Genomic DNA, 19,481 nt, shown 5'->3' with positions numbered 1-19,481 from the left:
CAAGGAATAAGGACTGGGAAGGGTGGCTGCATGGGTGAATCAAGAGCTACTCTGTGGCTGGGAGAGCAGCAGACTAAGATCCATTACTATTCAATTGGTTTTCAGCCCAATCCAGGACTGTTCAGCAAGTCAAGGGGTTCTGTAGATGTGAGGCTGCTCCAGGCTGAGTCCAAGTGGGGACCGAGGGCTCAGGGTTCTCTGTCCTGTATCCTGCATTACCTGTGCTAGAGAACTGAAACTCTTATAACTGAGGAGCATACATGGATACTCAAGTCAAAAAGGCCTAGGAGTACCTGCAACATTCAGCAACATTTCTGAGTCCTCCTCTCCAAGAATGGCCCATTGACAGTCTCTTTTGGACATTTCTCTATAAATTGTAAGAAGAACTGGGTTCATGTCTTGACCTAACATCCACGTCGGGTTCATTCTTACCTAGGAGCAAGTGGATTATGCTCCAGAGACTCTTTTCTGATCTCAAACTCTTACTTTGAATCACTAAACTTTCTGACTAGTTATAAAATGTTGCTCATGCAAGATTTTCATCAATCATTCTCATCAGTTGAAAGACTCCACCCCCTTGGTGGTTTAGAGGTTTTAGTGGCCTTTGACATGTACTGACTTATAATGCCAAAGATGGATTAGATGTGTTGGTTCCACATAGCAACAATTTTTTAAAAAACCAACATTGATTTCTATTTGGTTTCTAAGATTAAATCATTCAAAAACTGTCAAAGTATGAGATTTCAATAACTCCACCTCTTCTCCAGGGATATAGTTATGTTTATGGGTTGTGAGGGAAGCAACAAACAGAGGATCCTTTTCCAAAATGGCTTTACTCTTTGGCCTTTGATACAGTGGAAGCTCTGAAATCTTCTGTGTGGGGAGATAGGACATTCAGACATCTGGACACTGTTTCTTGGCCATACTCCTCATTAAAATTCTTTGCCTCCTCCAATATTCCAGGTTACTATTAGGAAATAAGTGACTAAACTCTCTGTGATGAAGATCCCAGAAGGTCCCAGGTGTAGAATCATTTTACAGGGTTTGGGGAGAGGAAACTATGGAATTCCTGTGGTAGAATTAAGAGGAAGGTATCTGCTACCTTGTGGAAAAAGCAACTCCAACAAAACCTAGAGCAACTAAGATCTTTGTTACAGAAATCTGTGCTTCATAGATATCCATACCAAGAACTGTCTCCTAGAATCTATAATAGAACAACATAACCAACACACCTAAGACACTTGGAATTAACAGAGAGTCACAAGGTCCCAGAAGACACTTAGGCATTATTCTCTCTACCTAAGGCTGTGAGCAAAAGAAATAAGCTCAGTATTCTCTGTTGTTCCTCAACCTAGTGTGTTCCCAATTGTGGAGGCAATTCAATAGAATTAGAAATTTGCAAGACTTCAAAGGATGTGGGATTTGACAGCTTGTTGTTTTCCCACAGTCTGTAAGGTTCCAAGGGATACTGGAGTCATGGGTACCATGTTTCTTTGGCTGATAAATAGCCGAAACTGAGAATACCCAACACCAATCCTGGCTTCTTGCCCTCTCCCACTGGGGAGAACTATTTTTGGACAAGTGAAGCAGACAGACTTGCTAAATGAAAGCACACATCTGTTATTTTCATGTTGAGCATCCACAGAGAAGAACTATAAGAGAATATGTCAAAAGGAAGATAATCCTTTGGAGGACTCTCCCAACATGTAAGCTGTCCCTGGAACATGAGTTTATCCTGTGTAAGATGAAACTTGCCAAAAGTTAAATAAGAACTGTCAGATTGTATGAAGGTAAAAAAAAAAGGGGGGGGGCACAAAAAATAAACATCAAAATTCCACTTTTCCACAAGAGTATGAGTTTATGCTTCTTTTGCTTCTTAAATATAAGTGGCCAATCTGTGTTTGATCTTTCTGTCATGTAGCGTGCCTAGGCCTTGCTTACTAAGCCTCACCTGACATGAACTGAGTACCTGTGGCATATCTCACACAAGCTATGATTTTTCCACATTATGACTTCTAATTGTCCTCTCTCTTAGCTTCCAGTTAAATTTAGCACATGACATTTCCTCATCTGAAAGCCTTCAACATATGGAAGATAGTGAGGATGTGCTCTCAGGGGTCTTAAATGGCAGACAATATTGTTCTAAGACCTCTCTGGTTCCACTGCTGAGAGGCAAAAACCAAGATTTGTAAAGGGTGCTATGTCTGTCAAGTACTTTTGGAGTACATTATCTTCCAATAAGCCTGTGAGATAGGTTAACGGTTGTTTCCATTTGCTTATAGATGAGACAACTTGAGGTTAAGTAACTTTCTGAAGATCACAAACCCAACTTCAGGCCCCTTAAGTTTTCTGCTGAACCAGTAACCTCCCTTGATTACATCATCTCTTAGTTCATTACCCCCCCAAATGGGAGATCAAAGCAGCACCGATGGCTCATGAACTCATTATTTCCTAGAGATCTTTAAATGGAAGAGGTCACAGGAGGACAGTATGACTTAGCCCTCGGAGTGAAAGTTCTGAGTTGCCATTTTCTTGGGAAAGAATGAGAAAGAGAACAAGTGGAGTGGCTGGCTGTGTAAACAGAAACCTATCAATTCTTTCAGCCTGATTAGTATAGCTTAGATAATTTCCCTGCCCTTCTTATCCCAAAGAAACCCCTGGGGAAGTGCCAGGTAACTGGGCCACTGGGCACCCATTTAATTTTACTTATCTTAGAAAAATGGAAAAAGTGTAGGTTATCTTACAGTCCACAAGAGAAATGCCTGATTGACCTTTGAGTAGCCCAATCCGGGCTTATTTTTATTTTGGAGATAGAGTCTAAAACCTGAAACTGTTCTGGAAATTTCTCCCCACAAATTCTAACTCAAGGGTATTTTTTTTTGTTAAGCTTTTCCAGGTCTTCTTTCCGATATACGTTCTCTTTGAGTGCTTACCCTTTCTGTTGTTTAATTTCCCCACATTTGATCTCTTTTTATGACTACTATTTACCGACTGCTTACTATGTGCCAGCTACTGTTCAGTTGCTGTATTCATATTAACTCACTTAATTCTCCCTACAAATCCATGACGTAGGTGTCATATTAAGGTACCATGTTATTCTCCTGTTGCAGATGAGATCATTGAGGAATTGAGAGGTAGGGTAATTTATCCAGAGACACAAACTTCTAAGTGGCAGGATATGAACTTAGGCTGGTGGACCCCAGACTCTGTGCTCTTAGCCACCTTCAGAACTGCAGTTATTAAACAGGGTGTGAGGAAGGACTGGACTTAGTGTCCTAAGAGCAATCTATGGGAGCTCATTTTCCTTACTCCTGTGCTAAGCAGCATTTTCCATTCCCTTCGGACACTCTCTCATCTTGAACCTCTTTTGCATGCTAGATGTTGGGGCCGCAAGAGTTAAATTAGACATGGATTCTGCTCTCAAGAAGCTGCAGTCAATGCAGGAGATAAATTATGTAAATAGCTATAATACAAGTAGAAAGTGAGAAAGACAAAAAAGTTAAAAGCTATAGGGATTTGGAAGAGGCATTTCTTCCAGAGGAAGGAACTGGGGAAAAGTTTGTGGAGTTAGCCACATTTGAGCTGGCTTGAATGAACTACAGCTTATCTCCCAAATCACCATATAATTAGGTAACAAATTGGATCATGAAAGCATCTTCGGAAACGCCTGTTTTGGGTTTTGGCCTTTGCCCTTTAAGAATCCCCTCCATATTTACTAAGCATACTAAGAAGTATGCTGAGCCTTGCTCAGCCTGGTTTCCCTGGCAGGGAGAGTGGGAATACAGGAGAGGCATTTTGCTAGCAGTGAGGCGTTGGGCTCTGTAGAATTTAGTTCTGGTGGCAATGCCCAGATTTCCCAGCTCAGTGTGCCCTGGCCACATCTACATCCATCTGCTCTAATGCCTAGTGAAAGCAAGTCTGTGTTTGGTAGGATATAGGAGGCCCAACAAACTGAAGTTTTGAATTCAGTTTATAACTTAAAATTGTAGACGTCGTACTTTAGCCTTTGAAGCAGCCAAAAATGGTCTTCATTACAGAAAATGGTTTTTGACGTTACAAGATTTTCCCAAGATTTTTAATTGGGAAAAAGAAAAAATGAAGCAAATAGTCCAAAAATGGGTATGCACCACGAGGGGGAGCTTTTTTGAGACCGAGAGCTGCCACCTGTTGAGGTGGCTTAAGTCAGGATTTTGGCAGAAGCACATTATTGTGACAATCAATAAATGTTAGTGGAACTCAGTCTCCTCTACATACCCAATTTAGGAACGTAGTCAGTAAGCCTTCCCACACTATGACTCAGCTGAGAAGATAGACAGAAGAAATGATTTAAAGACATTTGGAAGTTTTCTTCAAGATTGTTAACCCACAGCAAAACTGGTTGATATGTGGGATGGGAGCCAAACTTGATAACTTTTGTATTTTCTCCCCATTTTCACTGTAAAATATTTCATCTTAGAAGAAGCTTCGTCTGACATTTTCTAAGAAAAGAAAATCAACAGCATTGATAAATATATATGAATCTGTATCACTGGAGCCAGAAAAGCATAAAATAATCTTATCGGTAGGGGAGAAATGGAATTTCATGAGTGGTTATGTTGAAACATGCCTGCAGACTTAACTTACTTATGACTTATATGTGTCTTAAGGAAAATGTGAATTACAAAGAGAGGAGAGGGTCTGACTGACTTCTCAGATCTGCACTGACTTATGCCAAGCATAAAGCCTGAGTCCAGTCGTTATGCCTCAGATTTTCCATGGATGAAAATGCTACCATGAGTGTATCATAGACCTTCTAATATGTTTTTATGTTATTCTTTAATTTTAAAACCTCTGAGAAAGTTCAACTTCAAAGACTATTAGAGGTTTGTTTTTTTTTTAAGACTTAAAGCAGAACTGATTCAAGCAGTGCAAGACATTGACAGATGTTACTGAAAGGGTTTTCAGACACTAAGTGCCTTGAATCTCCCTTCAAATTTTGTTTCATCTTTTAATAAATTATTCTTAGTTTAAATATTCCTTCCCGCCTTGAATTTTCTATGGTTCCCTGAACTCTGTCCATTTTCTAAGTAGAAAACAATGTTACCCTACTCCTTTTGACATAAGAATTCCTGTATCATTAAAACAGAATTCTTTATATTCTCAAAGATGCTTATAAAGGATGGATCAACCAACTAGTATTTATTGAGAACCTACTGCATCCTATATATGATGCTTGTGAAAGAGGGTATAAAAAGCTAGCAGAATTCCACACAATACCTCTGAGAGACTTACTGCATTCTCATTGAAAAAGCTGTTGAATCTCCAAGCTGAGATTTAAGACCAATCATTCCAGTCCTTCAAAGTCAGATTCCCCTTGCACCACCACTGGGCATTCTCTCTATGCTTGATTATCTCCAATGACAGGGACCTCACTATCTCATGACAAGCTGCCCCTTCCAATTTTTGTCATCACTTAGTTGCTAAAGAAGACTGATCTCCATACGAAGTTAGCCACAATACAGGAGTAAATCAAATACTGTAACTGCTGAATCAATTGAAGAAGACAAATTCTGCATGAGGTCAGAGGAAAAAGGAATCACTGTTGGCTATTCTGGTCAGGAAAAGATCATGATTGAGGGTTAAATCACCAATATCTTTTAGTACTATTTTTTACTTCCTATGCTAAACTGCCTCTCATGGAAATTTTGCCTCTTTTATAACTTGCTAAAGAAAATAGTGGGCTGACTAGTTCTTTCCAGTCTTCCTTAGGGCTAAAATGATGGGAAACTGGCATAGTCAAGTGGGAGGGAGGCCCACTGGTTGTCTTACCTCTGGAGTCATCCTGATGGCATCCAGTGATCCAACAGCCCAGGTCCTTCCCTCAGTTCTGAAAGGAAAATGACATGTAGTCCAATGGACATCCATTTTTACATACAAATAAGCAACGCCTTATTAGTAAGCCACTAGTTACTAAAATCTAATATTAATGGTAAACTATCATTTACTAAAGTCTCTAATTTAGTACTTTAAGAATTTGAGCTGTTTTCCAATAAGGAAAAACCTCTAAAGTGACTAAGCACATGTTGATAATTTCTAATTTTTATAATTTGGGGGAGGGACTTTTGTTAAGTACAATATCTGGAATTGGTATATCTGGAATTGGTCATGGTTTCTAATTCCTATTCATCTTAGTATATTTTTACAACTGCAATTTTACTTTTGTGGATCATTTTGTTTTTGTATAACTGCTTGGTTGTAAACTTTTTCCTCATGGATTCTTCTTATCACTCAGTTCTTGTCTTTATTTAACTGAAAAGTGAGAATGAAAATTAATAACTACTAAGGTAAAGGGAAGAATTTCCAATGATTTCCAGGATTTTTCTAGCCCTAGAAATTTCAGATGAACATTTTGGTATCTCAGAACAATGCTAGAGGGTGGATATTATTTTCCCTGATTTAAAAAAGAAGAAACTAAGGCTCAGAAAGATGGAGTTGCTAAGGTCTGCCTGATTCCAAAGACCGTGGTCTTCCCACTACATTACCCCACAGTGTCTGCCATCTAATTCTCCCCTCTAGATTCTTTTCCTCCACTCATTTGGCTGAATATAACTTTAATAATTACTAACCATATGGGTAAAATCTCAGCGCTAATGTCAGGAATACCAAATTCCGCTAACAGGAATTTGTATACTACTAAGCTGTTAGGCTGGTGTGTGAATATCTTTTGTTTAAAAAAAAAATGGATGTAATAGCTTTTCCTCCTTTTTTTTTTTTTTCTACAAGATGTAACACATCTATACTTCAGGGACTGACATGCATACTAAGCAAGCTGCTGTGGGTAAGATGGCTCTAGATGAATAAAGACTAAGAGAAAAAAAAGAAAAAAAAATCTTTGACTTTGAAATTTCTTGCAGGCGTTCTGCAAAGGCTCACTGATCTTAGAACACTTGGATGTCTCTTATTGCTCCCAGCTGTCAAATGAGATTATTAAAGCACTGGCCATTTATTGCGTTTCCCTCACATCTCTCAGCATTGCTGGCTGTCCAAAGGTAAGTGCAGGAGTCAGAGCTCAGATGTGTCCAGTTGAAACACAGACAAGGAACCCAGGCAGGGTAGCAGTCAGGGGTCAGTGTCATCATAGAATTTGTTTTCTTTGCTATGCCTGAGGTATTCATTACATTTTTTTTCTCTTTCCTCAACTGGGAAATGGCTTTATGATTTCATTTGTGTTAAAGTAGAATTTTCAAAAAGTTAAAACAATTCCCATTCAAATATAAAAACGTGTCAAGATTTATGAATTCATTAATGAGAGGACCAGCAAAATGGTAAAACCAGATCATACAGCATTTGGTCAAACTGGATATTTATAGGAACTGAAGAAAAAGAATGTTGGAATATGATTTTTAGGTTAGATCCAAAGGTGGTTAATGTCCTATAAGGTAATAAATCCATAACCTTGGATTTATAGTTTCTACCAGAAAGAAATAATTTTCATCTCCCCTGGACAAAAATATAACAAGTTATAACATGTAACTTCATCGACTTTAGGCCCTAACCGGTACTAATTAATATGCCAAACAAAGACATAATTCCTTATAGAATTCCTCTGGTGAGCCTGTTAAAGATGTTCCAGTATGACACTGAAAATACATGTAATCATCTTCATTCTTATTTCTAGTGTTTGATAATTTTTTTGACATCTGTTTATAAAAGAAATATGCACTTATTGTAAACTCTCTGGACTACATATAAAAATAAAAAGGAGAAACTAAAAATCTGTTGTCATACCACCATCCAGACATAACCAGTGTTGGCATTTTATACTTATCTTCTAGAACTGTTTCTATGTACACAGAGATTAGAAATAGTTATAGAAGGTTTGTTTTTGTCTTTTTTTTTTTTTTAAGAATAGAATAATACTTTCCAAAAGACATTGTAGCCTTTCTTTTTCTTTATACACTATGGACATATTTCCATGTCAAGAAATAGAGATCTCTGATTCTGGATTAATACGGTAGATTGAATATACACATAAAATTTGGTTCCCTCTTAAAACCTTATTGACCTACAGAAGAACTGTTGGTAGGGAAAACAGAAGAGACAAGATCAAGAAAGTTTTGGAAGCTTGAAACCAGATCGACCAATAGAATTTAGCAGACAGAGGCAGTTTTGAATCCTAAGCCAGCAACAGAGAAAACTGTGGGGGAAAAGATTGATTTATACCATGATCTTCAAACTTGGTGGCACTGTTTACCTTTGGAACTGGGTGGAGAGGGTGGCTAAAATAAGGAAGACTGGGTTAAGAGTTCTTGAGAAGTAGACAGATCCTAGATCTCCTCCTCTACCTCACACCTCTGGGCAACTACCCTTCTCTACCTTCACCAAAAGACTGGATACTTATTTCCTAAATTTCCCAGATTTCTCAACCCTGGCATTATTGATATTTTGGATGAGATAATTCTTTTGTAGTGGGGGGTTATTCTGTACATGGCCCTGTAGAATGTTTAACAGCATTCTTTTTTTTAATATGAAATTTATTGTCAAATTGGTTTCCATCCAACACCCAGTGCTCGTCCCAAAAGGTGCCCCTCCTCAGTACCCATCACCCAGCCTCCCCTCCCTCCCATCCCCCATCAACCCTCAGTTTGTTCTCAGTTTTTAAGAGTCTCTTATGCTTTGGCTCTCTCAACAGCATTCTTATTCTCTACCCACTATATGCCAGTAGCACCAGGTCCCCCCCACCCCCTTATTGTGACAATAAAAAATGTCTCCAGATAATGCCAAATGTCCTCTGGGGGGCAAAATTGCTCTATTATTTGTTCTACCGATAGTAAAATAGTGGCTTGCTGGGCTGGAAGATACCATGCAAATTCAGAGTTTGAGTACAACAGTGAAAACAGGAATTCAGTGACTGAATGCCAAATGCAGAGACACTCAACAGCTATTCCAACATAGCATCCAGAATGTGGCTGCCAGACCTTTCCCTCCAGGCAGGAGACTGAAAGCCTGTTCTCTGGAGACTCTGACTAGCACAAGATGAAAGACAGAAAAATATTGACATTTGGAGGTTTACCAACTAATAATCCATAGAACCATTGAAGCTTTAGGTAGAGAAGGCCCACATCATACACTTAACCCTTCCAATCAGTGTGTAGCCCTTCTGCTATTAATAAATAGCAGACAGCCAAGGATTACCAGACATAATAGAAAAGCCTCTAAAGTGGAAGATAAAGACCAAAACAAATTAATAGGAAAAACTTGGGGGAAACAAAATATGCAGAGGGAAGAAAACTAAAAAGTCTTTTTAAAAAATCCTCAGAAACTATATGACCATTAACAACCTGTTGTCTTCTGTTGTGCACACTGATGGGCTTCTTTTTAGTAAAGCACCACCCGAAATCTCAAGATATCCTGCATTCTAGCTCGTCTAAAAAGTCAGCTTCTATGTGGTTAGTGGATTAACTGAAGGATGCTAGAAACTCCTAATTCCTCCATAGTTAACTGTGCTGTAGTAAGGAGGAGAAGGCAGTGGGGGTAAAGATGTGGTAAATCATGACAAAATTAATCTAGAAAGTTCACAACAAAATTCTTGTTTAATAATGTACTTGTTTAGAACTAGAGAAACCAAATGCCTTATTGGTCAGCATCATCTGGCTCTAGAAGTAGGTCAAGGAACTAAGCATACTTAGCCACACTGACCATGGACCCTCTGCAGCGTTCTTGTTTTCATTGCACACAGACACGTGGACACATGGGCAACACATGGCTCACTGTGAACTGCCCTGGCCACAAAGCAGATGCAGATGGGGGCTGGGCCTCTTAGTGGCTCTATTAATTAGAGGGGAAAGTAGGAGAATAAGAGAAGTAAAGACTCTGGTGAGAATAGGAATTGGGCAGAGGATTTTTTGTTTGTTTGTTTTGTTTTTGCTTTTTGGTAAGGAGAAGCTGAGGGAATTTCTTCTATACACTGTGCAGTGGATACTGTCTTGCAGCCTAGAAACTAAGGAGGATGTTACACAAATAAGATATTATAAAACAAATCACCCTATATCAAAGATCTAGCGTGAAAAAAAGGAAAGGGAGTAAATTATTCTACAACCTCAATGTAAGAGAGAAGAAGGGTTTAGCTTTACTACCACTGTGAGTCAAATAAGTATCTTCATTCAGAAGATGTGGTGACCATAATTTGGGCCAATAGGAATACTCCTCATTGAGAAATCATAAAGCTATGGTCCAGTCTAATATATTCTACCTACATTGGTTTTTTAAATTAAATTCAATTAATTTTTAAATTCCAGTATAGTTGACATACAGTGTTATATTTCCACCTACATTGCTTTTGATGAGCTATAAAACACATTAGGGTCTGGCTCATCATCCAAGACTAGGTTTCTCAAAAGCCCATGGGTCAATCTTGCATGGTCACTTATCCATCTCCTGGAAGGCCAGCTTTTTCTTGCAACCAGCCAACCTCCAAGGTTGGTAAATAGTACTGTGACCCCACCCTTCCCAGTGCTAAAATGGGAATAATAGAATCTCTGCTCAGTAGGACTGAGATCAGGACTGGGAGCTAAGAATTTACCCAGTCACCTCCACCTCTAGTTCCCAGCCCTATAAGTCCCAACAACATCTGTTCAGTCATTAAACATCTTGAGCTTCTGATCTACAGGAAATGTCAGGCTCCTTTTTCACTCCTTCAGAATCAATAAAACGTAGTGCTCTGAGCTCTACCTGTCCTGGACTTTTCTATCACCTCATTGTCTTGCCTATAATTCTGAGGGCTTTTCTCCCCCCCAATGACATCAGATCCTCAGAGACCAAGATAGTATGGCAGGAATGTATGGAGGTATTTTTGTGAGAATCAGGCACAATGTTAAACCTTGGTCCTGAACGTGTTCTGAAAACAGGTCATGCTTAGACAATGACAACATCTATTTTCCAAACTTGGAAAGTGTACATTTCAAACTGAAGAGTTTTCTACATAATTTCCTCAACTTTATATTAAGAACAAGACCCAAGCCTCATGGCATGTGTTTTAGAGTGTTCAAACATTTAAAATAAGAAATTAAATCCAGTTGGAAAAAAAATTCCTTTGAGGAAAGTAATCTCACTGATTTCACAGCAAGTCTTAGTACAGCTGTGAATTCAAAAGCTAGACCTTGAGTAAATAAAATAATCTAAGAATGAGAGTTGAATTATCTCTGTATAACATCTGGGCAAACTCTCAAGATATTGGAACCCTCAGCAGAATTTCTCAGAGTCAGATTCATGCAGTGTCTGTGGCTTCTGCTCTTTCTTCCCCTGCCTACAAACATCTGTTTCATCTACTTGTCCTCTTCCAGAACCATTTTACTCTACACACAAACCATCAGAGATGTCCAGATCCCTTCTCATGGCAATTTGACCTTGTCTGTGGTTTAACTTCAGAGAATATATATATTTTATAGCTTTGCAACATGCTATATTATTAAACTTAGTTTTCTAAATTGATGATGCCTTAGAGTGGATTTCAGGTTTAAAGCCAAATTCCATTACTGCGGCATTTCATAAATTGTTCATATTGGTGTGACGGGTATTACTAAGGAAATTTTGATGAAGTTACCCATCCAAAATAGAGAACTCTAAATATGAAAGTTATAACAGCAAGATCACAAAGTCTATTGCTGCCACCTGAAACATAATTTTAGTGTTCTGGAAATAGTTAAATCACTAACGTGCGTTATAGGCCCATCATGTGACAAGCTGGGAAGGGTTGTGATTCTGTTTGTTATGGACTCAATTTTTGTCTCCCTCCCTCCTGCCCCCCACATTCATATGTTGAAACCCTCATTCTCAAGTGTGACAGCATTAGGAAGTAAGGCTTTGGGGAACTAATTAGGCTTAGACTGAGGTCATGAGTGTGGAGCCACCATGATGCAACTACTGTCTTTATAAGAATGGGAAGAAATTAGACCTGTCTCTCTGCCTTGTGAAGATACAGCATGAAAGTAACCATCTGCAAACCAGGGAGAGGGTCCTCACCAGACCCTCAATCTGTGGGCAATCTCATCTTAGACTTCTCAGACTCCATAACTGTGAGAAACAAATGTCTGTTGTTTAAATTATCCAGTCTGTGGTATTTTGTTACAGCAGCCCAAACTGACTGGTTCACTGTTCTTCCCTGGGATGGAGTTCATGGGAATAATCAGTACTTCACTTTGGCTGTGTGTTCAGATTACTGACTCAGCGATGGAGATGTTATCGGCAAAATGCCATTACCTGCACATTTTGGATATTTCTGGTTGTGTCCTGCTTACTGACCAAATGCTCGAGGACCTTCAGATAGGCTGCAAACAACTCCGGATTCTTAAGATGCAATACTGCAGACTTATTTCCATGTAAGTATGAACCTGAAACATGAAAAGCTTTGAGAACTACTTTCTGAGAAAACAGAATACATGACTATGGCATTCGTAATACATAGTGGCTCTCAGAGTTACAAAGTTTCATTTTAGTTTTTGCCTAATTGAAGCCAACATTTTGAGTTGAACCAGGGGAAGCTCTCTTCTAAAACTGTCTTTGTAGTTTCGTATCCCTTTCCCACTGGCCCTTCTACTTCAAGGACTTCTCCTTCCTTGACCATGCAGGTATTCAAAGCCTTAACTCTGCTCTTATAGAACTGTCACTATTCTTTCTTTACTCATCTCTCAAAATACTTCCAGTCAGTCAGTCTCCCCTAGGGGTTAAAAATAATTAGATTAAACCAGTTCACAATTAAGTATAAATTACTAACAGTTAATCCTAAACCACATCTCTCTCAAAGCTATTTGCCTGATGGTTTTTACTCATTTAGGGATTTCCCTTAGGAGTGAGGTCAGAGTAAAGCATTCTGGCTTGACTGCTACAGCCCAAGTGCTGGTTCCCTCAATCTGCAAAATGTTTCCACTGAAATAAAAGTTGGGGAAATGAGCAATATACACAGGTAGAAGTTCTCAGGTGTCTATCCCGTGAGGTTTTTTTTTAATTTTTTTTTTAAGGCTTATTCATTTTTCAGAGACAGAGAGACAGAGCATGAGTGGAGAGGGGCAGAGAGAGAGGGAGACACAGAATCCGAAACAGGCTCTAGGCTTCGAGCTGTCAGCACAGAGCCCAACGTGGGGCCCAAACTCACGGATGGTGAGATCACGACCTGAGCTGAAGTCGGACGCTTAACCGACTGAGCCACCCAGGCGCCCTATCCCATAAGTTTTTAAATATAAAGCAGTTATTTGCTACATTGTGTAGTTGTTTTCCTATTGACTGAGAGTAAAAATGTGCAAGTAGTTTTAACTGACCTGATGAAGTTACCTGTAAAGTCTTCAAAATGAAAATTCTTGACCAATTCTTGAAGGTCTGGTTCTTTTCTGCAGGCTGGAAAAGTGAATACTAAGAATTAATATTATCAATTATCTAAACACATATATTTCGCAGAGGAACTTGCTTAATTAAGTAGCCCTGGCATGAGCAGAACCATGAGATCTGGTCACTTGAAGCCTGAGGAAGACAATGGTTCCTGATCCAAGGCTGTGTATGTTAAATTAAAATGAAAAAAAGAAAAAAGGACACAAAAATTATTACTTGTAAAATAGGCACTGCCACTGGGACCAGTGGGCCCACAAGGAGGAAGGCAGCCAACTGAAGTGGGGTCAGAAATAAAGAAGCAGGTCTTTGAAAATTTTTGAAGAGGAGTGGAGACCCAACCCTCCCTAATAAGTCTGGAGATGACTGATATGGGTGTGATTAACTTCATTGAAAGAGGCTATCATGAAATACGGTCCTAGGAGTCCCTGCCAGCCTTGTCATATCATTAAACAGTGAACTTTGGGTAGATAGCAATGAATGAATAACATATTACACAAAGGAGTCTGGCTTCTAATCTTTTGATTGCATTTTGATAATCACTAGTTTGGGGAGATAATATCACTGAACTTCTAATAAGTGGGATTTTAAGTAAGAATGAAGGAGACTTTCTGGCACAGGTCTCTCTGAACTTAATTATGGTATGGATGTTAAAGTGTGATAAATAATGGTGTTTGGTTAGGGGGACCCAAGATATCTAGTAATATCCTAATGTTGTCTGTGACGGGCTCACTCTCCTCTTGCAAGGTGACTAGGTAAAAAAAATATGTGAAGAAAACCAAACAAGGCAAAGTAAGATTTTACTAGTAGTTAGGCTTAACCACTAAAACTCAATGCGAAACTCTAGTTAACTAGTTGGATCTATGAAAAATTCCTTTACCTAAGCTAGGACAGTGAAGTCATCTTTTGTTTTCTACCACCAAGCCTGGCTGTCCCTACTAGCAAGAAGCAGAGAGATGGTCCTAATGCTTAGAAGGGAACTGGCTTGTCTGTCCATCTCATCGTCTAAAAAGGCCAAACTACTTCAGTCTCCCTCATAGCCCCACCCCTGCTAAGCTCCAGCAGGAAAGAGGCCTAGAATGCTCTGATTTATCTTTGTCTAGCAATAAAGAAGGGCAGTCCCCACAGCAGAGTGGTTTGGAGAGTCCCAGCATTTGGACTAGTAAGGCTCCAAGAGTGCTTGTCTTGACTCCAACTTCTAGGACAGGGTACTGTTGTTTAGCCAAGGAGCTCCCTAGATACCTGGTCCTGAAAACTTTGATTAGAGAAGTGGTAAGGCCTGGCCACTTGCAGCTGTTTGGAGTCAGCTCTGAGGACTTTAAAGCAGCTTTCTTCTCCACTCAAATCCTTGGTGGAATTGGAAATGCTACACAAAATATGTGGCTCCTTCAAGACTCAAGTTCATGATGTTGTTTAATCCTTTGCTTATCTATGTTCACTCTAAAAAAGCATAGTTGTTTGCTCTTACCAGGGCTAATGTGGCTCCCTCAACTGCAGTGGCTATTTTGTCTGGGTGAAATGGAACATTTGGTAGTTGAAATAGAGGAAATTGTTCATACTTGGGAAGACGTTCAATGACTTTGAATCACAAAGTGTTGAACTTCCACACATTTGATTCCATTTGAACATGAAAATATTGTATGATATGGCTCTTAAAATCCAATTACTGCCATCAGAAGAAACATTTCTATGTACAAATCACCCTATACTCAATGGAATCTAAAACTATTGCACAAGCTTTGCAAATCAAAGACGTCTGTCCCACTGAACTGGGGGAGTAGCAAACTTTTGGTCAATGAGAAAATTAGCTACAGCTCTTTTGCAAGAGAGCTTCCAGCATAAGATATGCTATCATTCTACTAACCCCAGAGCCTGAAGGAATCCCAAGAAGTGGTTCCAGAGCATCATGCTGAGATACAATCTAGGCTCCTTTAACTCAAGGAGAAATAAGTAGCAACTATGATCATAAACATGAAAAGAATATCTAGTTGTTTATATTTGAAACAATTGTGTACAACCAACATTTCAACGTATGGCTCTTTGTGGGAAAAACAAGAAAGGCAATACAAAGGAAGAAAAGCATAGTGGGAGAGAGGGAACAAGACCCAAACAATGGTCTCCACAACCCAATAGGGTTTGAACCACAAAGAGGTAAAAGAAACATTAAGTCTATACTTAGCAAAGAATAAAGGGACCTTTCTGACATTTTTGTGTCTGGAGTCTAAAACTTTCAACTCTAAAGAGATGAGTAGAGTCTTAGTGGCCTGGAGAGCCCAAACAGCAATACAGAGATTTCTTGAAGGCCTCTGTAGCAGTTGCTAGCAGCATGGATTATTACACAGGCACCCTGAGAGATCTCTGTTGCTAGGAAATAAAACCCTTATCAGAGTTCTCTTTCCCAGCTCATGGAAAAATCTTTGGGGAAAGACCTTTGTGATCGGGAGCTGTATTAGTATGAAAAAATATATTGCTTAATAATTATTTTTTGCCATGTATTGTGTTAATCCTATTTTATGTTGACTCTCTCATCTAATCCTCATAAATACCTCATTACTATAAAAATGAATAAGGAAATTGGTTTAAACAGTGTAAATAAGACCCAAGGTCAAACAAATAAAAGGCAGAGCTATACTTTGTACCTAAGCATTACTATGTTGCTCTTTTGCCTTTAGCGATTCTCAAGCTTTTTTTTTTTAAAGTTCAGACATTCAAGGGACTTGATCACTAAGGGGAGACATGTGTCGTATTGTACCCAATCTACTCACTGATGAATAAACTAGAGAGGCTGCTGATTACCAGCATTCTTTGTGTTGTCTCCAACATTCCCCCCTTTTTTTGCCTACTCAAGAAACTAGAAGGAAAGGTGCGTGAGGGCAAGCAATATTTTTATAAGAATAACCTTGAATCCCCTATAATATATAAAAACCAAAAATCACCTACAAACTTCAGTACCTTATTATTATTAAACATCTAATGTTTCACAACTGTTTGTGGCATAACATTTTGAAAATCATATCCTAAATTAAAAAAAATTTCTTTAATGTTTATTTTTGAGCAAGTGACAGAGTGCAAGCAGGGGAGGGGCAGAGAGAGAAGGAGACACAGAATCCAAAGCAGGCTCTAGGCTTTGAGCTGTTAGCACAGAGCTGGACATGGGGCTCGAGCCCACAAACCACAAGATCATGACCTGAGCCAAAGTTGGACGTTTAACTGACTAAGCCATCCAGGTGCCCCTGAAAATCATGTTCTATATTGATCCAGAGAAACCTGTTTCACCAGGTTAAATGAGTAATGATGACTACCACTGCAGCATACTGGATTCAGTTCCCAAATCATCTCCTACAAGGTCCAAGGACCTGGGACTCACTTAGGTCCAGCCAGAGTGGAAGGTAGTCAAAGGATTCCATATGTACTCTAAGAAATTTAGAGTACACAGTAATTCCTAACTATACATTTTCTTTTCAATATTTCCTAGCTCCCATATATTGACCATACCAGATACCAAACTATTTTAAGAGAGAGAGAAAGAGAGACAGAGACAGAGTGAGTTCTTTTTGGCAGGAATATTCAGTTTCTAGATTTTCAAGTTCCCTGATACTTTTCAAAAGTGCGTGTGTGCAAACACACAGTAACACAGGATGTGTAAAAAGAGTTCAGAGATATTTGCTGCCAGTCAGCATGCTGGTCTGTTCTCTTGGCCAGGTCCTCAGCCTTAGGAGTCAGTCCATAGGAGGATGCCAAAGGTCTGAGTAAGGTGGTGAGGATAGCTAGTTCATGGGCTAAGGATTTTGTAAAAAATTTTTTTTAATGTTTATTTATTTTTTGAGAGAGAGAGAGAGAGACAGAGTGTGAGCAGGGGAGGGGCGGAGAGAGAGAGGGAGACACAGAATCTGAAGCAGGCTCCAGGCTCCGAGCTGTCAGCACAGAGCCCAACAAGGGGCTTGAACTCACAAGCTGTGAGATCATGACCTGAGCCGAAGTCAGATGCTCAACTGACTGAGCCACCCAGGCTCCCCAATGCGCTAAGGATTTCCTAAAGAGTGGAGAGGACGTGGATTTCAGAATAGTCTATACTGGCATTCAAATCCTAATAATAATCCCAGATTTGTTCCAGGTCAAATTCAGATTTTCAGTTTTTCCCTAGGACTACTCTTGCTGTGAAAGCATACATGCTTTAAGATAGGCCCTAGAAACACTCTAGACCACAGAAAGCCTTAACCTCCTGACATTTGAGACTAGGGGAAGAAGGGAAGGGAAGGAGGGTTTGAGACCTGATCCTTTGTTCCTCTCTGGTCTGTGAGCATCACCTCCAAAGATCAGGGGACCCTTGGATGTTTAAGTCTCAGTGCAGCTGACTACGGGTAGAACAAAGAGCGTTGCTTACCACTAAGAGCTAAGGTAAGGGTGGCAGGGAGCCAAGAAATAAGGGGTCGGCACCTCTAACCCTTATGTTGTTCAAGGGTCAACTGTATTTCAACAAGGGAGGACATTTTTCATAAGAACTTTATCTCCCGTGTTTCAGAAAAGGAAGGAAGATCCCTCCCTGCCCCAGCAACAATGCTCTGACCACTACTTGTAACCAATGAGAAACTGCCACAACCTCAAACTCTTGTTCTTTTCCAATAAACTTTTGTTGAAAACAGCCCTCCCCAATTTCCTCCTGAAACCTCATAAAAGCTGACCTTCCCTTTGTCTTTTTGGACTTGGCTATGGTTTACCATAGCGTGCTTGTCCCGAATTGCAATTCCTCTGCTATACCCAAATAAGCTGTTTTTTTTTTTTTATCTTAAATAAAATTGCTCTTTGCTCTCCTTAAAGTTAACAGCTTAAGGTAAAATTGGGCACTTTCCTCATAGCTAGTGCTCAATATGCAGCTCATTTTGATCTTGTCCCATCACATTGCATTTAATGAGTACTCTTCCCTATGCATTCCCTACTTTTTTTTGTCTATACTGAGGATTCAGTATCCCCAACTTTCTTGTTATTTTCTCAAACTCCCATTATTTGCCCTAATTATCATCTAATTTATTGTGGCTTGTAGCTGACTAAGGAACTGTATGACTCAATATTTATATGTTACCAAGTTTAGCGTTAAGAGTATTTATCCTCTTACCAGTTATCTAGAACTCTCAGAACTTATTGCTCTTCTGAGGCCAAAGGTTACATATACTTTGGTCAATTACTTACAAATCTTTTACTCCCCAAACTCATCCTTTTCCTAAAGGTCAAGACGATTGTTGCCTATAGTTGTAGTTGCCTTATCATCAGTAGCATCGAATCATTACCAACAACTGTTAACTACAGTATGTATGTCCAGAACGATGCAGTTTGGCAGGCAGAGGGCAAGTGGGTGTTGGAAATAGCAACCTAAGAATGCTTCAAACCTGCAGAAGATAAGAGACCTAAAGGGCTTCCTTGTTGGGATAAACTGCTGAAAGTGTCTTGTTTTGGCTGTCCTTTAAGATACAAAGAAATGGAATACACCCTTAAATAACTTAATACCTTATTAAACAAAAGGAAAACAATAAAGTTTATAATTATAAACAATTAATGCCATGAATTTATGTATTGGAAAGAAATTAATTCTATGACCAACTATTTATTTATTTATTTATTTATTTATTTATTTATTTATTTTTAATATAATTTATTGTCAAATTGGCTTACATATAGCACCCAGTGCTCATCCCAACAAGTGCCCTCCTCAAAGCCCATCACCCATTTTCCCCTCTATGATCAACTTTTTATAGAAGTTCAGAGGAGGAAGAGATTGGGTTTGGGTCTTTACAGGAGGTTGGATTGGTTTGAAGATTTGAAAGATGCATCAAGTTTAAATGGGCAGAGATGGGGTGAAGGGTAAGTAACAGTGAAGCTCTGTTGCCTAGGGTACTGCTTTACATTTGAAACTGATGGTGCCAATACTTTATGCTTCAGATTCCCTTAACATTTGGAATTATGCTACATTAAGTACTTAAGGGAAAACAATCTCATGGAAAACACCTTCGTAGACATGTCAATCTCAACTCCACAGAATTGGAAAGGGAAAATAATCTTCAGAAGAAAGTGGGGACAGCTAAAGATAGAACACTATTATTACTGCATAATGAAGTCCTACTTATATGAAG

General features: G+C 39.2%; 2 protein-coding genes across 7 annotated transcripts in view; one reads left to right on the top strand and one right to left on the bottom strand.

Moving 5' to 3' along the window:
- FAM185A (family with sequence similarity 185 member A) overlaps positions 1 to 19,481 on the bottom strand; it is a 149,748-nt gene that overhangs the window by 48,133 nt on the left and 82,134 nt on the right. Inside the window, exons 8-10 of one of the 3 annotated variants that reach the window (XR_008296894.1) lie at positions 13,293 to 13,368; positions 12,238 to 12,368; positions 5,809 to 5,866 (exon numbers count right to left, since the gene is read on the bottom strand). Coding sequence is in view for 1 of the 3 variants with exons in the window: in XM_053218589.1 (XP_053074564.1) it covers positions 12,347 to 12,368; positions 13,293 to 13,368 (98 nt within the window). In the remaining 2 variants the exon portion in view is untranslated. Of the gene's footprint in view, positions 1 to 5,808; positions 5,867 to 12,223; positions 12,369 to 13,292; positions 13,369 to 19,481 lie in introns of those variants that run through there. The other 2 variants (XM_053218589.1, XR_008296896.1) reach the window with 2 other exon arrangements.
- The window catches only part of FBXL13 (F-box and leucine rich repeat protein 13), a 208,570-nt gene that overhangs the window by 186,157 nt on the left and 2,932 nt on the right, over positions 1 to 19,481 (top strand). For all 4 annotated transcript variants that reach the window (XM_053218586.1, XM_053218585.1, XM_053218587.1 and 1 more), the window contains 2 exons: positions 6,894 to 7,028; positions 12,193 to 12,356. In XM_053218586.1, the coding sequence (XP_053074561.1) occupies positions 6,894 to 7,028; positions 12,193 to 12,356 (299 nt within the window). The remainder of the gene's footprint in view (positions 1 to 6,893; positions 7,029 to 12,192; positions 12,357 to 19,481) is intronic.

Source organism: Acinonyx jubatus, chromosome A2, assembly GCF_027475565.1.
Source record: "Acinonyx jubatus isolate Ajub_Pintada_27869175 chromosome A2, VMU_Ajub_asm_v1.0, whole genome shotgun sequence".
NCBI lineage: Eukaryota > Metazoa > Chordata > Mammalia > Carnivora > Felidae > Acinonyx > Acinonyx jubatus.
This window is presented reverse-complemented; position numbering and strand designations above follow the sequence as displayed.